The sequence below is a fragment of the Podarcis filfolensis genome (assembly GCF_964270895.1).
Source record: "Podarcis filfolensis genome assembly, chromosome: 9".
Taxonomy (NCBI): domain Eukaryota; kingdom Metazoa; phylum Chordata; class Lepidosauria; order Squamata; family Lacertidae; genus Podarcis; species Podarcis filfolensis.
In genome coordinates this window covers 56,148,549-56,165,914 of record NC_139610.1, presented here as the reverse complement: position 1 = coordinate 56,165,914, position 17,366 = coordinate 56,148,549, and the positions used below count along the sequence as shown (strand labels likewise).

Below are 17,366 nucleotides of genomic sequence, written 5' to 3'. Positions count from 1 at the left end.
AAACAACACTTGCCCAGATTAGAATTAGTGAGATGTAACAGATTCCAAAGCAAATATTCAGGCTTAAGTGGTTTGCATGTCTCATTTAAAGAGGCCAATCATGAGACTAGATGAACACTTCTGTCTCACTTCTAAGACTCGTGTTCAGATGATGCACTTTACTGAACACTTCTGTCTCATTTCTAAGACTCGTGTTCAGATGATACACTTTACTGTTAATTTCAGGTCACATTTAACAGTATGGCTTACTCAGTGGAAATGTGTTTTGTAGAACACATAATTTGGTGAAAAGGACAAATGCCGCCAACCAGCACTGCATTTTTAGCATCTGTTGCAAACATGCAAAACTGATTTCCTCTGAGCTCAGTGCTGTGGATGAATGAAATCTGTTTCCACGGCAGCTCCATCACTCTCTACTCCCCCTACCTGTCCGTGACAAAAAGCATTATAACAATACAATACAGTTCAGAAAAGTTACAGTATTCAAATGTAGGATGAAGGAAGGCATGGGAGACAGACATTATTGTTAGTAGTACTTAACTTACCCTTACTTGCCTGTGTGGTGTGCTTTGTCCTGGCACTCCTAGTTGTGGAAGTAGTGTGGTGGTTGCTGTTGGCTGTTTGTGTCTGGCGTCCCCGTATGAGGTACCTGTTAGAGTTATAGGCAGAGAAGTGTGAGCAATGTCTGCAGGATCTCACTGTTGTTTGTGCAGAGTGTCCCTCGCAAGCTCTAAGGGTGCAGTTGTAATCCTGGTAACTGCCCAGCAGGGCATAACGAGTGGTGGGGGCACTGTTGCATCCACAGTCTGCTGTGCACACCAGCTTGGGACGTGGGCAGGGAGATACCTGTGTCAGCCTGGTTTGAGTGACAGAATCAGGGCATCTCAGGATCCACCCTTGGGGCAGTTCCCCAGCCCTGGAGTAGCCTGGTGGGCAGAAGGGGCAAGTCCACAGCAGTGGAGTCACTCTGCAGGCTGGTGCATATCTGAACCATTTTCACCTGGTTCAACTCCCCCAGGAAACAGGTCTTGAATTTCACCCTGAGTGGGTACCACCCGAGGCCAGATAAACATAGCCCCATGTCACATGCCTTTATCACTTAAGTTAATATTTCCCTGTGGGGTTGTAAACTGGTGGTGGCTTGCTGTGATTGGGTGCTGAGCTCCATTACATCCTATGAGTTGTCCTGTTGATGTGTCTATTTTTAATATACCCCCTCCCCTTGAAATCAAGGGAGGAAATTCCTTACACAGGGTCCAGGGCTGTTGTAAACTTGCACCATTGCTGAGAATATGGTTGTGGTATGGATATGGTATCATATTGTATGGAATATATGGCATAAGCAGAACCTGCCCACCCATGAGGCGAGGCAGCAGGATCCACAGAGAGAGCAGATCACAATGTAAATCTTAGTCCGCTCCCCCGCCTCCATTCCTGATGTAGATTTTCACTCTCCCCTTCTTCCCTGGTGGAGAGGGGATGCCATTTTGTAATTCACCTCAGGTGCCAAAATGTCTTGGGCCTACCCTGGGTGTGCTTCCACCACCCTCCTCCCAGTATTGTCCCACCATCCTACTGTCTTATCTTCGTGGTGGAATGGTTGCATTGGCAGAACGTTGTCCCAGCATATGCCTTGGTGGTGTCATATATGGTATCCCATATGGTAGCAGAGCTATTTCCTCTCTGCCACCATAACCTGAGTATAAGATTTCTCTGTGACTGTCTTATAACATCGGAAACCAACATGTGCTATGCCCAGTCGAAATGCGTTTTGGTTCTACTGCAAATTATACAAATTCAGATCAGAGTTGTGTGGAGTGGAAGAGGGATCAGGTACTAGGGTTGACTTACACTTGTTAGAATTTATTTGCAGGAAATCGGCCCATATGTTGGGTGCCTCAGGGTTCCGTCCTCTCCCCCATGCTTTTTAATATCTATATGAAGCCGCTGGAAGAGATCATCAGGAGGTTTGGGCTGGGTGTTCATCAGTATGCAGATGACACCCAGCTCTACCTCTCCTTTAAATCAGAACCAGCGAAGGTGGTGAAGGTCCTGTGTGAGTGCCTGAAGGCGGCTGGAGGATGGATGGCAGCTAACAGATTGAGGTTGAATCCTGACAAGACAGAAGTATTGTTTTGGGGGGACAGGGGGCGGGCAGGTGTGGGGGATTCCCTGGTCCTGAATGGGGTAACTGCCTCTGAAGGACCAGGTGCGCAGCCTGGGAGTCATTTTGGACTCACAGCTGTCCATGGAGGCGCAGGTTAATTCTGTGTCCAGGGCAGCTGTCTACCAGCTCCACCTGGTACGCAGGCTAAGACCCTACCTGCCCGCGGACTGTCTCGCCAGAGTGGTGCATGTTCTAGTTATCTCCCGCTTGGACTACTGCAATGCGCTCTACGTGGGGCTACCATTGAAGGTGACCCAGAAACTGCAGTTAATCCAGAATGCGGCAGCTAGACTGGTAACTGGGACTGGCTGCCGGGATCACATAACACTGGTCCTGAGAAGTCTGCATTGGCTCCCAGTACGTTTCCGAGCACAATTCAAAGTGTCGGTCTTGTATACCTGAAGGAGTGTCTCCACCCCCATCGTTCAGCCTGGACACTGAGATCCTGCACCGAGGGCCTTCTGGCGGTTCCCTCATTGCAAGAAGTGTGGTTACAGGGAACCAGAGAGAGGGCCTTCTCGGTAGTGGCGCCCACCCTGTGGAACACCCTCCCTTCAGATGTGAAGGAAATAAGCAGCTATCCTATCTTTAAAAGACATCTGAAGGCAGCCCTGTTCAGGGAAGTTTTTAATATTTAATGCTGTACTGTTTTTAACATTTGATTGGGAGCTGCCCAGAGTGGCTGGGGAAACTCAGCTAGATGGGCAGGGTATATAATAATAATAATAATAATAATAATAATAATAATAATAATATGTTGTTGTTGTTGTTATAATATCTGTTTGAAACGTGAAACGGCATGTTCACAATGGCAACATGAATTAAATAAACATCTCAGAGTAAATATCCGAGACCACTTGGCCATAGTATTTTTTTATTGCACTGGAATTTTCTAGCCCACATGAAGATAGGTTGGGGGAAAATACCGCACTTAATATTGCGATGCCACAATAAAACAATCTTCCTATACTGAGTAATCTCCACCCAGTGGCTAATATGAGTGTTAAAAAATACTTTACCATCCTGTAATCAAGAATCTCGCTGCTAGCAGCCAAGAACATCCATTGAAGGTGGCAATCTAAATGTTAGCTGCTAACTATTCAAACACTGTGGTATGTTGTGCTGCATAGAATGAGCGACTGCAGATGACAGGATACACCCAAAGACTATAATTTTAATCATAATTCAGTGGTGTCATAGCAGATGATTACAAGTCAATAGCGACAGTTGTGTTGGCAGTCTAAGATCACTCTGCATCTGGCATGATTAATGCACACCAGCTATCACCACATGATGCACAAGGCCTGGACATGCCCTGGACATGCCCACCATATGAATCAAGTAGTCACATTCATTCATGAAGTACTTGAGGGAGCTCTTCTTCTCTTGTGATTTGTGATGATGTAGAATCTCATTTTTTCACATGTCATCTTCTAGGAATGAGGTTCATTTTCTTTAGTGCTTGACTACCACCTACCAACGTTGCATAGAAGTTTGGTTAATACTGTAATCACAAGGGATACTCTGAAGATACAAAAAAAACTCTGATACATTTTTGGTAAAATGGGTCTAATGAATCTCCTGACAACAAATTCACCGCTTTGCCGTATTTTGGTTATCTCACGTCTTAATAATTACCCTATGTGTTAGGTTTAGGAATCTACACCAATTGGTCACTGTTTCATAATCTGACTTTTTTTTCCAACTCTGAACGTTTTCGTACACTTGAATTTTAACTTTTGTTGATTGAATTTGAAGTCAATGGTGTACATACATCTTTGTTAAACTTGGTGGCAGTGGAGATTGATTGATTGATTGATTGATTGATTGATTGATTTAGAAAAATGTCCTAAATTTAGTAAAGATACATATCTATATAGAGTGATGTGGTGCATCTTTGATGCACCAGAATTTCTTTTTCTTGCGTATTTCCCTACATCATCACCAAAATTAGTTACATCATTAACTGATGAAACTAGATCGTTCAGGCTGCTCAGACAGTATCCTTGCTGTTTAGTGTTCTTTTGGCAGCAAAATCCCCATGATGCCACCTTTACTCTGTTCTTCTGATAAAACTATCATTCTTCAACACTTCTATTTTTCATCAATTGTGCCTGTTTTAGTTCTATGCCCAGCTACAGCAGTAGAGAACAGAATGTACCTGCTATTTGAGAAGAAAGGGAGGGTCAAAAGCCTGGGAAGATGACAATTCTAAGAGAACAGCCAGTATTCCAAAATGAGCAACCTGCAGCTTCTCAAAGGAGAATGTGCCTTACTTTCTCCAGCTGTGTCAGGCGTTTTACTTATGATCTATTTATGCAATCCGCTCTAATACTAGTGTCCAGCAGAGTTATTCCAAGTGGTGTGAGGTTTACTAACATCTAGCCCAATGAACGGGATTATTATAGCCCTCGGAAGCTGACAGATTTGCTAGGCAGTTTGAGGATAAACTCCTGCCACCTCTGCAACAACTGAGATGCCATAGTTGTGAAAAGTCCTGATGATGCATCTGATGAACTGTCTAGTCTTGCTTTCTGGGATCTGTTTCAGCTTACGAGCCCCGAGGGTGCAGACAAGGCGCTTGTAGCAGTTCTGCTGACCGCATGCCCTCCTAATCTTTGCCAGCTGAGGTCAATTCAGGCTAGCTGCAATCAGGCAGGTCTAGGGTGTGATGAATGCATCACTGCATGAGGAGGTGGAACTTTTCATCTCAAAAGAGGGGGGGGAATCATCTTGGGCCCAGATATATATATATCACCAAGTGATTGAGAGGGTTGAGAGTGGCTCAACTGCAAGCACACTTGGAGCAAACAGATTATTTGGCCCCTTCCACCCTGGGTTCAGGCATTGGTTGGGGGCTGACTCAGCATTGCTTATTCTGATGAGTGGCCTTTATTGAGAGTAGGATTGTGGCTCTGCCACTTGACTTCCGCTTGGCGGCGTTTGATACCATCAACCAGCCCTGCGAGTCAGAGGCAGTGGTTCTGCTCCCATCTACAGGCCCAGTTTCAGAGATTGTGACTATATGGCTATATGTTGGTTCCCTGAGAGTTGTGGTCTAAGCTGCCGCTATACGAAACCACTTGAAGCAGGAATTAGGGGATTTAGAGCACTGTGTCATCACTATGCTGATGATTCAGAGTTTTATTTCTCTTACATCAGGAATCAAGTGTGGCTGCGCAAACCCTAATACACTGTCTCCATGCAGTGATAGGATAGATGAGGGCCAATATGCTGAAGCCAAATCCTGACAAGACATAAGACCTATGTGTGGGCAGTTCCTGTTTGATAACTAGCCTCATATAACCATTGTGCTTAAGTCTAATTGATGCACGAAGGGTTAAAACCACAGAGAAACTTGCCTGACAGGCTTAGCTCACATTGATAGGGACTAGGTCAGTGGTGGCCAAACTCAGCCCTCTAGCTGTTTTGGGACTACAACTCCCATCATCCCTAGCTAACAGGACCAGTGGTCAGGGATGATGGGAAATGTAGTCCCAAAACAGCTGAAGGGCCGTATTTTGCCACCACTGGACTAGGTAATCAAGCATTTGTTCCCCTTCAGTATACCCCAGAAGCTGAGCATGTGAAGAGACTAAGCTGGTTGTTCCAGCTTAGCTGCATGGCTCTCACAAGCCACTCTTTAGTTCCTATACCAATAATTTAGGAACTCTCACCACTGTAACTAAGCCAGTTTTACTGCCTATGCAACTTTTCCTTCAATGCTGTATGCAAAAGCACATGAATCAGACCTTTGAAAAGCATGTCAGTAAACCATTTTTTAACTTGTGAAATGTGTGGCCTTTTCCTATGCTGGGGGAAGAGGGAAGTTTGGGAACTCACAAGGTCATATTTTAAAGCCTTAATAGCGTATGTTTACATGCTTCACTTTGCTGCATATTTAGTGATTTTAAATCTAACCATAGAGTACTTGCCCCAAACTTGGATCCTGGCATCCAGGAAGGCTCCTTTTTATACAACATTTGTTCCTTGTGCCGACATTTTCCAGGACCAGAAACTGAGAAATTTGCCTGTTCTGTAGAAGGCTGCACTTCCCACAAATGAGCATGTGTGAAACCAACACCTCTTGTTTCCCACTGAGCTACCAGCCACATAATAGGATTGTCCCTTGCGCCTTTACTTTTGCAGCATCCCTGGTTCCCTGTCCATGAATTCTCGAGTCTCACAAGCTCCAATACAAGCAATGCAGTTTGATGATCAAACTCACATCCTGGGGAAGCCTGTTACCAGTAGGCTCTACATTCAAGCCAATGAGCTGCGGAAGTCTGTAATAGTAAATATGCTGTGGGATGCTCCTGACAGCCCGCTTGTGAATTGCATCTGGGGGAGGGTTTGGGCAGGTTTGCATGATGTGTCACATCACAATCTTTCCGCCTTTGTCACATAATGATTGGCGCCTTCCAGGCATGGCTGATATGTGGGAGAGTGACATTGTGATTGCTGACTGGTAGTATAGTTGCCAGGGACTCTGTGGGTGTTGTTGCTATGTTTGGTCTTCTTTGTTTTCTCCCTTACTGCTACTGAGCTTTGACTTCACTCCTTGCGGAATGTAAGATCATGGTTAAATCCTGGCCCAACATCAGCTCTTACACCTTGACCATAGGATTAGTCTCTGCAGCTGGGGTTCTCATATATATATATATATATATATATATATATATATATAATAAAAAATATCGTTCAGGACTTCAAGATTTATCTGGGGTTGAGAATTCAGGGCACAATTTTTATTATGTTTTTATATTCTGCTGGAAGCTGCCCAGAGTGGCTGGGAAAACCCAGCCAGATGGGTGGGGTGTTAATTATTATTATTATTATTAATTGCCTCACATACTGAAGCCATTGAAGTTGCTGTACAACAAGATAAAAAATACAAGTTCTAAAAACAATAAAAACCATTCCTACAAACTCTAGAAACAATAAAACAACTTAGACAGGTGTACAATTCATCTTTGATATAATAGGGAACAAACATAATAAAGATGACTTGCCAATGATAATTACCTTTTAAACTTAATCACAAGTTATACTTCCATGAATACCTTAAAAAAAAAAAGACAACTGTACAGGTGTCCTACACAGGAATGACTAACTTTTTTTAGGACTCAAGGTTGGATTGTCTCTTGGTCAACCCTCCAGGGAGGGGGGCACATATTAAAGAAGGTATGACCAAAGTGTGAAAGTGGACATAGCTAATTTTGTTTTGTTTTAATTAAAAGATGGTGGGGGTGTCACAAAAATCCTTTGAAATCATACCAAGGGACATACTGTATAAGGTGGTCAGATAGATACATGATAATATTTTTAAGGGACACGTTTAGGGGCCTTGACAGCTACAGCAATCTGTATAGGCATGCATGGGAACAGTGAGTAAAAGAAAAATGAATGGAAAAGCGTGTCCTCCCTCAAAGAGGGCATGTGTTGCAGTAAGACCTGGAGACTGACCTCTTGGTTGTGGGTGGGTATATTGGACAGCCACAATGTCCGATTGGTAGGTCCCTCATAGCTGGGTTTAATCTGGCCAATGGGGTGCAGTCTAAACGGATCGAGGGACCTATATATATCCATGCACGTGACCCAGAGCTTCCTCTTCCGGCTCATGCATCGGAACACTTGCCCACCTCTCCCTATATTTAGGGCATTTTGTGATTGACCTTGCTATGCAGTCATGTGTCGTCTGTCGTTGGGACAGGGGCACGGCAGGAATTTTCCCCACTTGACTGATTGGCTGGTGCCATTTGGGTTTCGCCTGCCGCGTAGCAAATCGTCACAACTTGTAAGGTTGTGGATAGGCACTGGTTCAGGTGATAGGGATGGGAGAACGCTCTCGCCATCCCTATGTGAAGGATATTATGTTAAAGGAATTCAGGGACTTGATGGTTTGGTCAACCCCCGAGAGGGGGTTGTGCCCATGCCTGACTCCAGGGGAGTATCTGGGGAGTGGACATAGTCCGTTCCCGGGCTTTCTACCTACCTCAGGTGTTCACACTTGGCCGACCTATGATAGAGCTCTGGGTCAGTGCTACCTGCAATGGTGCAGGGAGCTAGTTGAACCAGAGCCTATGCAACCACTCACTTTTTGTAATCAATAAAGTTGTGGCCGAAATTCTGCCAAAAACCAAAATTAAAATTTGAATCAAATGTGTGTTTATTTAGGGGGGAGGTCTCTGGGTCTGAACACGCAAAAAGGGAAATGGCTTCATGGCATCATGGCAGGGTATCAATGGGAGCAGTATTAAAAACCCCAAAAACTTATTACTATTTTTTAAATCAAATGTTCAGTTCTTAAGGGCCACAAAATCCCTCTTGGGGGAACCAGATGTGGGCTACAGATCAGCCACCCCTCCTCTAAAACATTTGGGGCATAATCCACCACATTCCACAGAACAACATTGATTTTATACATATAAAACAAATTTAAAACTGTTTTTATTACTCTGTAAATCGCTTTGAGTTGCCTCATGGGAAGCAATTAATAACAAACCGTTGGATTGGGTCCTTGATTTCCAAGTTTAAGGTTGCAGCCGCTTAGCAGGAAATAAAACCAATCAGACGTATTTCCAGGTAAATGTTGTTTAGGAATGAGGCGAAAAAGGATATAAGAGTTGGGTGAAAATACTGAAAAGGGCAAAACCTGATTGTTGTTGTTTGCATTTGTTTGTGATTTAAATCTATATTCTTTGAAAGTTCTCCAAACATTTCTTAATGTTTTCAAATCATATCCTTAATTTAGCATTACAGTTGATTGTAAGGTTACTTTTCATGGTGGTGGTTTTAAAAGGAAGCTGTGATATGCATCTGGTGGATACCCAGCTATATCTCTAATCGCACCACCTGCTGGCAGTTCTTTACTAACACGTTGTTAACAAATTTGGCATGAGCATCCAAACAACAGGTAAAAACACTTTCCTAGCTGAGTGAAAAAGGCCTTGAGTAATGGGAGTTAGTTCAGGAACTGCGGCAGAGTTCCTGGTAGTCATCAGAGACAGGATACTTGGCTGGATGGACCAGCCCAAGATATTTTGCTGCTAGAGATCAATGACATGAGAAGAGGCTGAGGAATCAGGTCAATGGCCCATCAAGTCCCCTCATGAGGATACACACATAGACACATGCTGTTGTCTGTCTTCGGCTTGGACCTGGACTATTTGGCACCAGTGTTCTCAAGGGCTGGGGTGGTGGCCTCTCTGTCCCATCCTCCTCTAACATATCCAAGGGCTCTTCATCCAGACAGTCCCTCAATGGGATCTTCAGCACTCATTCTAGGGGACTCGACCTCCTCTTCTGAGCTCCTCCAGCTGTGGGCTGTCTGGTTCATCCTCCAAGGACTTTGGGTCAGGGCTTGCTGGCTTGGCATGATACCAAGTTTGTAATACATAAGGACAGGAGTATGGATTGGCTTTAAGTAACACAGAAGGGTCATGGTGACCCAACAGGAATATAGCATCTCTCCTCAATATCTCAGCCCCCTGCACATTGTGTTTCATTTTAAAAAATTCTGCTCTGACCACCCATTCACTTCTTCCGTTTCCTTTCTTCAGCGATCCCTTTCGTTCAATAAAGGCCGGGATTTCATCACTGGCATCTAATGATGTTTATGTAGTGAATGGGAAAGCAATAAAAAGTCTTCTGCTCTGCTCAGCAGGTTCTGTGCATCTGTCGCTGTGCAGAAAAGCAGCCCAGATCAAAGGCGGCTTAGCAAGATTCGGTAGCTTCAGAGATACATTTCCAGTGCTTTCAGTCATGGGCAGAATTAAGAAGAGGCAAGAAACAAGGGAAAATGGAAAGCATGGACACAGGTTAGCATTGATCTTAAAGGGAGCCTCACTTTCTGTTCCTAAACTGCACCATTCATATCTGTTACACACAACTGGAGGCTCTTTTCTGCTTGCTCTCTGTATCATTCATTTACTCTGCAATACACTGTCCTTGCCTGAAGAAACTGGAGGCAAAAATCCAGAGACACTGTGAAAAAAATAGATTTATCTTTCGAAATGTATCCAATGTGTTTGGAGCTGCTGATCTTTCTGAAAGGTATTCTGCCCACTATGTTTTGTACTGTATCAGTCAATGATGAATGGAATGTGTTATCATGTAACAATGGATCTGCTTGAACTACTGGAGGATAGCATTCCAGGTTGAAATTCAAAACACGTTAAGCAGTAATCAGGGCCGGCCCTACCATGAGTTAGATAGTGAGGCAGGTGCCTCAGGTGGCAAATATTGAAGGGCAGCAAGTGGGGGAAGCTCTTTGTGTGTATTTCATTTCATTTTTTTCATTTCACTTTTGATTTGTATACCACCTTTCTATATTGCTACACAAAAGGTGGTTACAGCAACAAAATATACAGCAAAGAACACACACCTAATAATAATCTGATCCAACACAGAATGACATAATAAAACATAACTTTAAAATGGAACAACATATCAAATAAAGTAATATTCAATAATCTATTAGAATATGCACAATAAAATTAACTCTCAAAACATCAGCAAATAATAATTAAACAGAAATTCACTCTTAACAATTACAATAAATATTAATAAAATATGATCAATAAAAATAACTGCAAGTCACAATGCATAAAATATCACAATACATACACAACTATGTGAAGGGATCAAATTGAGAAACAAAGACACACAACTTACAAAACTATTTTTAATAGTTTGCTATGCAACCTGCATTGGGACTGGTGAAGTGGAAGGCAGGTCGTCCAATGTGGAGCCAGAGCCACTAACTGTGGGAGGAAATCAGATCCATGACCCATATGTGGGTAATTAAGAAAATAATTGGTTGCATACTTGGGGAGCGCCCAACAAAGTTCTAAATAGTCACTGAGTTAAGCAGAGGTATAGCGTGGGAATATAGGTTGCTAGACCCCTTTCCATATCCCATTTAGTATGCTTACAGGTCTTACCCCTCTTTCTACCCCTACGGCAATGAACATACCACACACCATTAACCAAGTTTAAAATGCTTTACTTATAAAATCCAAGGTCTGATTCATGCGTTATTCCATGCAGCAGCAAGGAGAACACGGGTAGAATACTCTTGGGTACAAAATACATAAATATAGTTTCAAACATCCTACCTGGTTGGTTACATGGAGTGAAGAGGGAGTGAGGAAAGGAAGAGAAGAAGCTTCACTTCCTCCACAACTGGAGGTGAGGGGGCATGACCTAACTGACTCTAGGAACAGAGTTCTCTGGTCATGCACTAACTAGGATCTTTGGCTGCAATATCCCACAAGAATGACACGCACAGACAACAAATTCCCGTTTTGTCTTCCTCCTCTTCCCTGCTGAGTTCTACAAAGGCAAGACTGAAAATGAAGAGGAGGAAGCTGACAGGCAGTGCAGCCGCCACCAAGACTGCTTGTAAGAACAAAGGCAGGCTGGTGTGGGCTGGATAGCTGAAGGCAGAATGAGGTTGAGAACACAAGAAGAGCCTGCTGGATCAGGCCAGCGGTCCATGTAGTTCAGCAACCTGTGCACACAGTGGCTGAATGGTTGCCTGTAAGACACCAGCAAGCAGGATTCGAATACAAGAGCACTCTTTCCTCCTGTGGTTTCTAGCAACTGGTATCTAGCGGCATGTCTGCCTCCAACTGTAGGAGGTAGAGCATAGCTGATAATAATAATAATAATAATTTATTTATACCCTGCCCATCTGGTTGAGCCACTCTGGGCGGCTCCCAATTGAGTGTTAATAATAATAATAATAATAATAATAATAATAATAATAATAATTTATTATTTATACCCCGCCATCTGGCTGAGTTTCCCCAGCCACTCTGGGTGGCTTCCAATCAAGTGTTAAAAACAACACAGCATTAAATATTAAAAACTTCCCTAAACAGGGCTGCCTTCAGATGTCTTTTAAAGAGAAGATAGCTGCTTATTTCCTTCACATCTGAAGAGAGGGCGTTCCACAGGGCGGGCGCCACTACCAAGAAGGCCCTCTGTCTGGTTCCCTGTAACCTCACTTCTGGCAATGAGGGAACCGCCAGAAGGCCCTTAGTGCTGGATCTCAGTGACGGGGCTGAACGATGGGGGTGGAGACGCTCCTTCAGCAATACAATACAGCAATATATCATCATCATCATCATCACATACCACCTTTACCTTCCAAGAATCTCAAGCTGAAGGACATGACTCGCCTCTTCCCCATTTCAGCCACACAACAACCCTGTGAGGTAGGGTAGTTGGAGAGATTCTGACTTGCCCAAGGTCATCCTTGTGACCTTTGGAGTGGCTGAGTGGGGTTTCAAACTCTGCCCTCCCAGGTCCTAGTCCAACACTTTGCCCCCAATGGACCAGCTTCCACGGACTGTCACACTGGCAACACCATTTATTTTGCCCCTTCCAACTCCAGGGCGCTATGATTCTGTTTAAACGGGGGCTAAAATTATTTGAAACGCGGGCATAGCCAGGATTTTTGTTGGGGGGGCAGGCCTTTTGTTGGGGGGGGAGGCGAACATCAGTTTGCTATGTATTTTTATTGTTTTTTTGGGGGGGAGCTGCCCCTCCCTGCCCCCCTTTGGCTACGCCCATGTGTCGTGGGGAGGGTCGCCTGGTGTTGAAAAGCTACAACTTGTATTCCCATGTCGCCGATTTGCAGTTTCGAAGTTCAGGGCACCCGGTGGGAGAGTCTAATCATGCATGCACCAGCAACGTCGGACAAGGGCGTCCCTAACCTCTTCAGATCCAGGCGGGGCTTTTCCCTTCAACGCCCCCACCCCCTTGCATAACAAATCTTGAATCTCTCTCCCCCTCCCTCCTCCGGGATTCAGAGCTTGCATCGTATTGCAAGGCGGTGCCGGAGAGGGAGCCCCGTCTGCTCCGCCCTGGCTCCGCGCGCCTGCCCAGCGCACCGCCCCCTCGAGGGCAGCGAGGCCGCCGGAGAGACCCGGCTCAGGCCAGCCCCCTCCATCTCCTCCTCCTCCACCTCCCCGCTCCCTCTTTTTCCGGTCCGCGCTGGGTTGGTCGCCGGCACCGCCGCGTGCGCGCATGCTCCGTCGGCGGGAAGGGGGCCACTTGCGACGGCAGCAGCCGGAGGAGCAGCAGGAGGGCAAAGTCGAGGCGGGCATGCAAAGTTAACCGCGGGAGCGGCAGGCAGCCCAGCAGCGGCCCCAGCGCAGCCCGCCTCTCCTTCGCTCGCTCGCCCTCGACGGCGCGCCGCCCCAGCCCTGCAGCGCCATGGTGTTGGACAGCTTGGCTCGCATCATTAAAGTGCAGCTGCCCGCCTACCTGAAGCGCCTCCCGCTGCCCGAGAGCGTCGGCGGCTTCCTCAGGCTGACAGGTTCGGGGGGCAGGGTTCTTGGGGTGGGGGGCGGCGGTGGGGAGAGCCGGAGGGTCGGGATCTGCGCTTTCCGCTCGTCCAACTTCCGTGCGAGTCTTTGCTCATCTTCTTGGGAAGCGGGCGGTGGAGGCGTAGGAACGAAACACTCGAGTTGACTAAAACACTTTCCCCTGGAAGGTGGAAAGGGAAAGGCTTGGAACTGAGCCCCGGCAAACGCCCCGGGACTTACTTCTGAGTAGACGCGTTCTGGATCGCGCTGCAAAACTCGTTATTCCCCCCCCCCTCCCCGCGCGCGTGTTTTGGTTTCAACTTTCTCCCAACTGCAGATCTCAATGCTTCAGAATAAGCCTTTCTTTTAAAGCGCAGCCCCTTGCAAGCTTACCTGGGAGTAAGCCCCACTGAGCATAGTAGAGCTTACTTCCGTGTTAAGTTCGGTAGGACTACGCTGTTAACTGCACGTGCTCGTTTCCTCCCATTCATCCTTCCCCTCTGACCGTCCTGCTTCAAATGCGCCCTAGTCCGCTATAGGCTCTTCAGTTCCCTTTTTTTCAAATCGTGCTTTCCAGGACTGGCCCTTTCCTGAGACAAGAGCAAGGCTTGCCCACCCATGCCATGTTGAGATTCTTGCATTGCAGGGGGTTGGACTAGATGACCCTCGGGGTCCCTTCCAAAACTCTAGGATTCTGTAGTTCTGAGGCCAGGAAAGGCAACCACCTCAAATGACAGGATCCACAGGGACAGCAGATTCCGATGTTAATCTTCCTTCCCGGCTTGCTCCTGGTGTAGCTCTTCCTTCTCTTGCACCATTTGGGGGTTCACCTCAGGTGCCAAAATGGTCTGGCCCTGAGCTAGAGTGATGTTACTTGCCTCAGACAGCAAGTGCTTTTGAGGGAATTGGTGGTTGTGGTGGTGAGGTGTTGTAGGATAGAGGAGTTTGCTGGCTGCTCTCCAATACAGAAAATGTTGAAGATTCCGCTTCCATTCTGCTGGGCTTTTGTACATCAAATGGCACGGCCATCTTGCCTTCCCCTCAGGCAGCAAAATGTCTTGGGCTGGTCCTATAGTCCCTGTCCCCCCTTTTGCTCTCCTTTAGGACTTCAGAGGCTTTTTGACTTAAGGGGTGGGTTCTTTCACTCTCTGCTGTTTGTATGCATGTTTGAATGATGGTCACAAGGAATAGAAAACTCCCCAGAAGAGGAGACCTGTCTCTAATTCATGATAGTTTACTTAATACAGGGTATGCACACACACAGAGAGCGCGCGCGAGAGAGAAAGGTCTGTTTACATAAAAGTTCTGGCCAATGGAACTTGCTCTGAAGTAAGGTTTCAATCCTGTGCAAAGTTAGGCGCACCAAAGCCAAAGTGGGCCTAGGCTCACTTAACTCCGTTTAGGACTGTGCAGTACATACGCGTCACATTATATTCTGTATGAAAATGCCCTTATTGTGTACATACAATATTGTTTAATTCAAAACAGTAGCCCCTTGAAACTCATTATCCTTTTGTGTTCCCTAGTCATGGTGGTAAAAAAAATCAGTGGGTGTTTTTTAATATGCAGTACAGTTGCTTCACATGATTATTATTTAGAGTATTAGTACCCTGTTCTTCAGCCAAAACAAGACAATCCCTACCTGCAGACTTACAATCTGAAAACAACAACACACAAGGGAAAAGGGACAGGGAGGGAAGAGGAAAATAGAAAAACTCAGGGACCAATTTCTAAACAGTTGTCCTCTTAATGTCCAGGGGCAATAGGTGCCTGATGGAGCTGGGGCTCCAGTAAACCTGATGAAATGAGCCCTGCTTCCTATCTCTCCTACTGAGGAAATCTAATGGCTGCGCCCCAAATGGCATTTGAGGGCAGAGGAGGCCTGATGGAGCTGGCTTCTAACAGCAGAGCCAACACCTTAATGCCTGACAAGTTCATTGTGGCATAAGCTTTATTGGATGAAGCTTTATAGTATGCAAGGAGTATTAGTGTGGAAGCACCTGTACTCTGGAACTCCCTTCTTAGTGATATTAGAAGGCAGGCACCTTCACTATACTGTTTTGAACACATACTGAAAACTTCTGTTTTGGCAAGCCTAATCCACACACATGATTTAGTTACATTTGTTTCAGGCATTTTACTAAGTTTATATTTGGTGTGTTTTTAAAAGGATGTTTAAAAATTATATTTGTTTTTAACATGGTTTGGGTATTTTACTCATGTTTTATCATTGAACTTGTACATTGCTTGGATAATTTTTTTTTTTGAACAAGCGGTTTATAAATTGTCTAGATAAATAAATAACACAATAGTCCTTGAAAACCTATGCCACAATAAATTTGCTGGTGTGCCACAGGACTCTTTGTCGTTCTTGCTACAAAAGCTTAATATGACTGCTCCTCTGGAAGAGGATAAAATTATAGTTTTAATCAGCCCGCCTGTAAGGGTCATCACTTAGTGGTAGAGATAACTTAGTAGTAGAGTGTAAGCTTCGTGTGTGAGTTCTCTAGTGAAGGATTTCAGAAAGCAGACTTGGGAAAGGCCTCATCAGCTTTGGAGCACTGCTACCAGCCAGATTGTGGAGCTGGAATATCCAGTTGCGGAACCAAGAGATCAATGGTTTGTTTAGAATTGTGGAGTTGGAATGGGCCCGTGAGTGCCATCTAGTCCATCCCCCAGCACTGCAGGATTCGCAGCTAAACAGTGCCTGACAGATGGCCATCCCAAATCTGTTTAAATACCTCTAACGAGAGAGAGCTCACCACCTACCGAGGTAGTCTGTTCCACTGTTAAAGAGCTCTTGCCGTCAGAAAGTTATTCCTCATGTTGAGTCGGAATTGCCTTTCTTTTAGTTTGAATCCATTGGTTCGGGTCCCACCCTCAGGAGCAGCAGAAACAAGTCTTCCGCGTGACAGCCCTTCCTTCAAATGTTTGAAGATGGCTATTATATCTCCTCCCCGTCTCCTCTTCTCCAGGCTAAACATGCCCAGCTTCCTCAGCAGTTCCTCCTAAGTCTGGGTTTCCAGACCCTTAATCATCTTAGTCGCCCTCCTCTGCACATGGTTTACTACAGGGCAAGCTTTCAGTGTCATGTGACAGCGCTTTCTCTCTTGTCTCTCACCTTCAGAGGCCTGTGCTTTGAGAAGAGGAGATGGAGTATGCCTCTGAACAGTATAGTATCAAATGTGGTGACAGTAATAATAATACAACAAAACAACACCACCACAAACTGGCTTATAAGTATAAAACCAAATTTACTAGAATAATAGCTAGACTAGAGATAGACTTGTAACCATTCAAACAACAAACATACTAAGGTGCCATGTGCAAGTCAAAGCCTGGAGATACTGTAAACATGGAGTATATAAATGTACAACTGTATCTTAACAAGTTACATGTGCAGTAAACGTTATACAGACTGGATAAATGAACCGTTCAACAAGTAGCGTAAGTCCAATCACAGGACGGCAACCCCGTGCCGCCACAACGGCAAGAGTAGCACACTGGAGAATATGAAAAAAGTTTTTCAAAGCTGTTTTTCAAAGATTGAACTGGATGAGATGCTCTTCAGTGGGTCTTGAGTTGGAAACACAAAGCCGTATGCATGGATCAATCACAGGAAGGCAAATCAAAGCCACCACCCTGGTGAGAATAACGCAAGTGGGCAAAAGGAGACCTGTTCTCCGGATATATTACAGGTTTCGCTACACGCTTCATCAGTCTGAAAAGCCAGTCATACAAAACGGTTTGCTCAGGATAAAGAAAGTGTGCTACTCTTGCCATTGTGGCGGCACGGGGTTGCCGTTCTGTGATTGGACTTACACTACTTGTTGAACGGTTCATTTATCCAGTCTGTGGGTTAAACCACAGAGCCTAGGACT

The 17,366-nt window shown here is 45.3% G+C and overlaps 1 protein-coding gene and 1 long non-coding RNA gene across 2 annotated transcripts in view; one reads left to right on the top strand and one right to left on the bottom strand.

Annotated features, from left to right (window-relative positions):
• Positions 1-387: 387 nt before the first annotated feature.
• LOC310742616 lies at positions 388-14,726 on the bottom strand. The gene is made up of 3 exons (XR_014538614.1): positions 13,726-14,726; positions 3,534-3,640; positions 388-649 (listed from the first exon to the last, which is right to left on the bottom strand). It is a non-coding gene; the product is annotated as an uncharacterized lncRNA (long non-coding RNA).
• Positions 12,979-17,366, top strand: part of CISD2 (CDGSH iron sulfur domain 2) — a 21,003-nt gene continuing 16,615 nt past the window's right edge. The window contains exon 1 of the mRNA XM_083572008.1: positions 12,979-13,496. Within this exon, the coding sequence (XP_083428134.1) occupies positions 13,394-13,496 (103 nt within the window). The 5' untranslated portion in view covers positions 12,979-13,393. The remainder of the gene's footprint in view (positions 13,497-17,366) is intronic.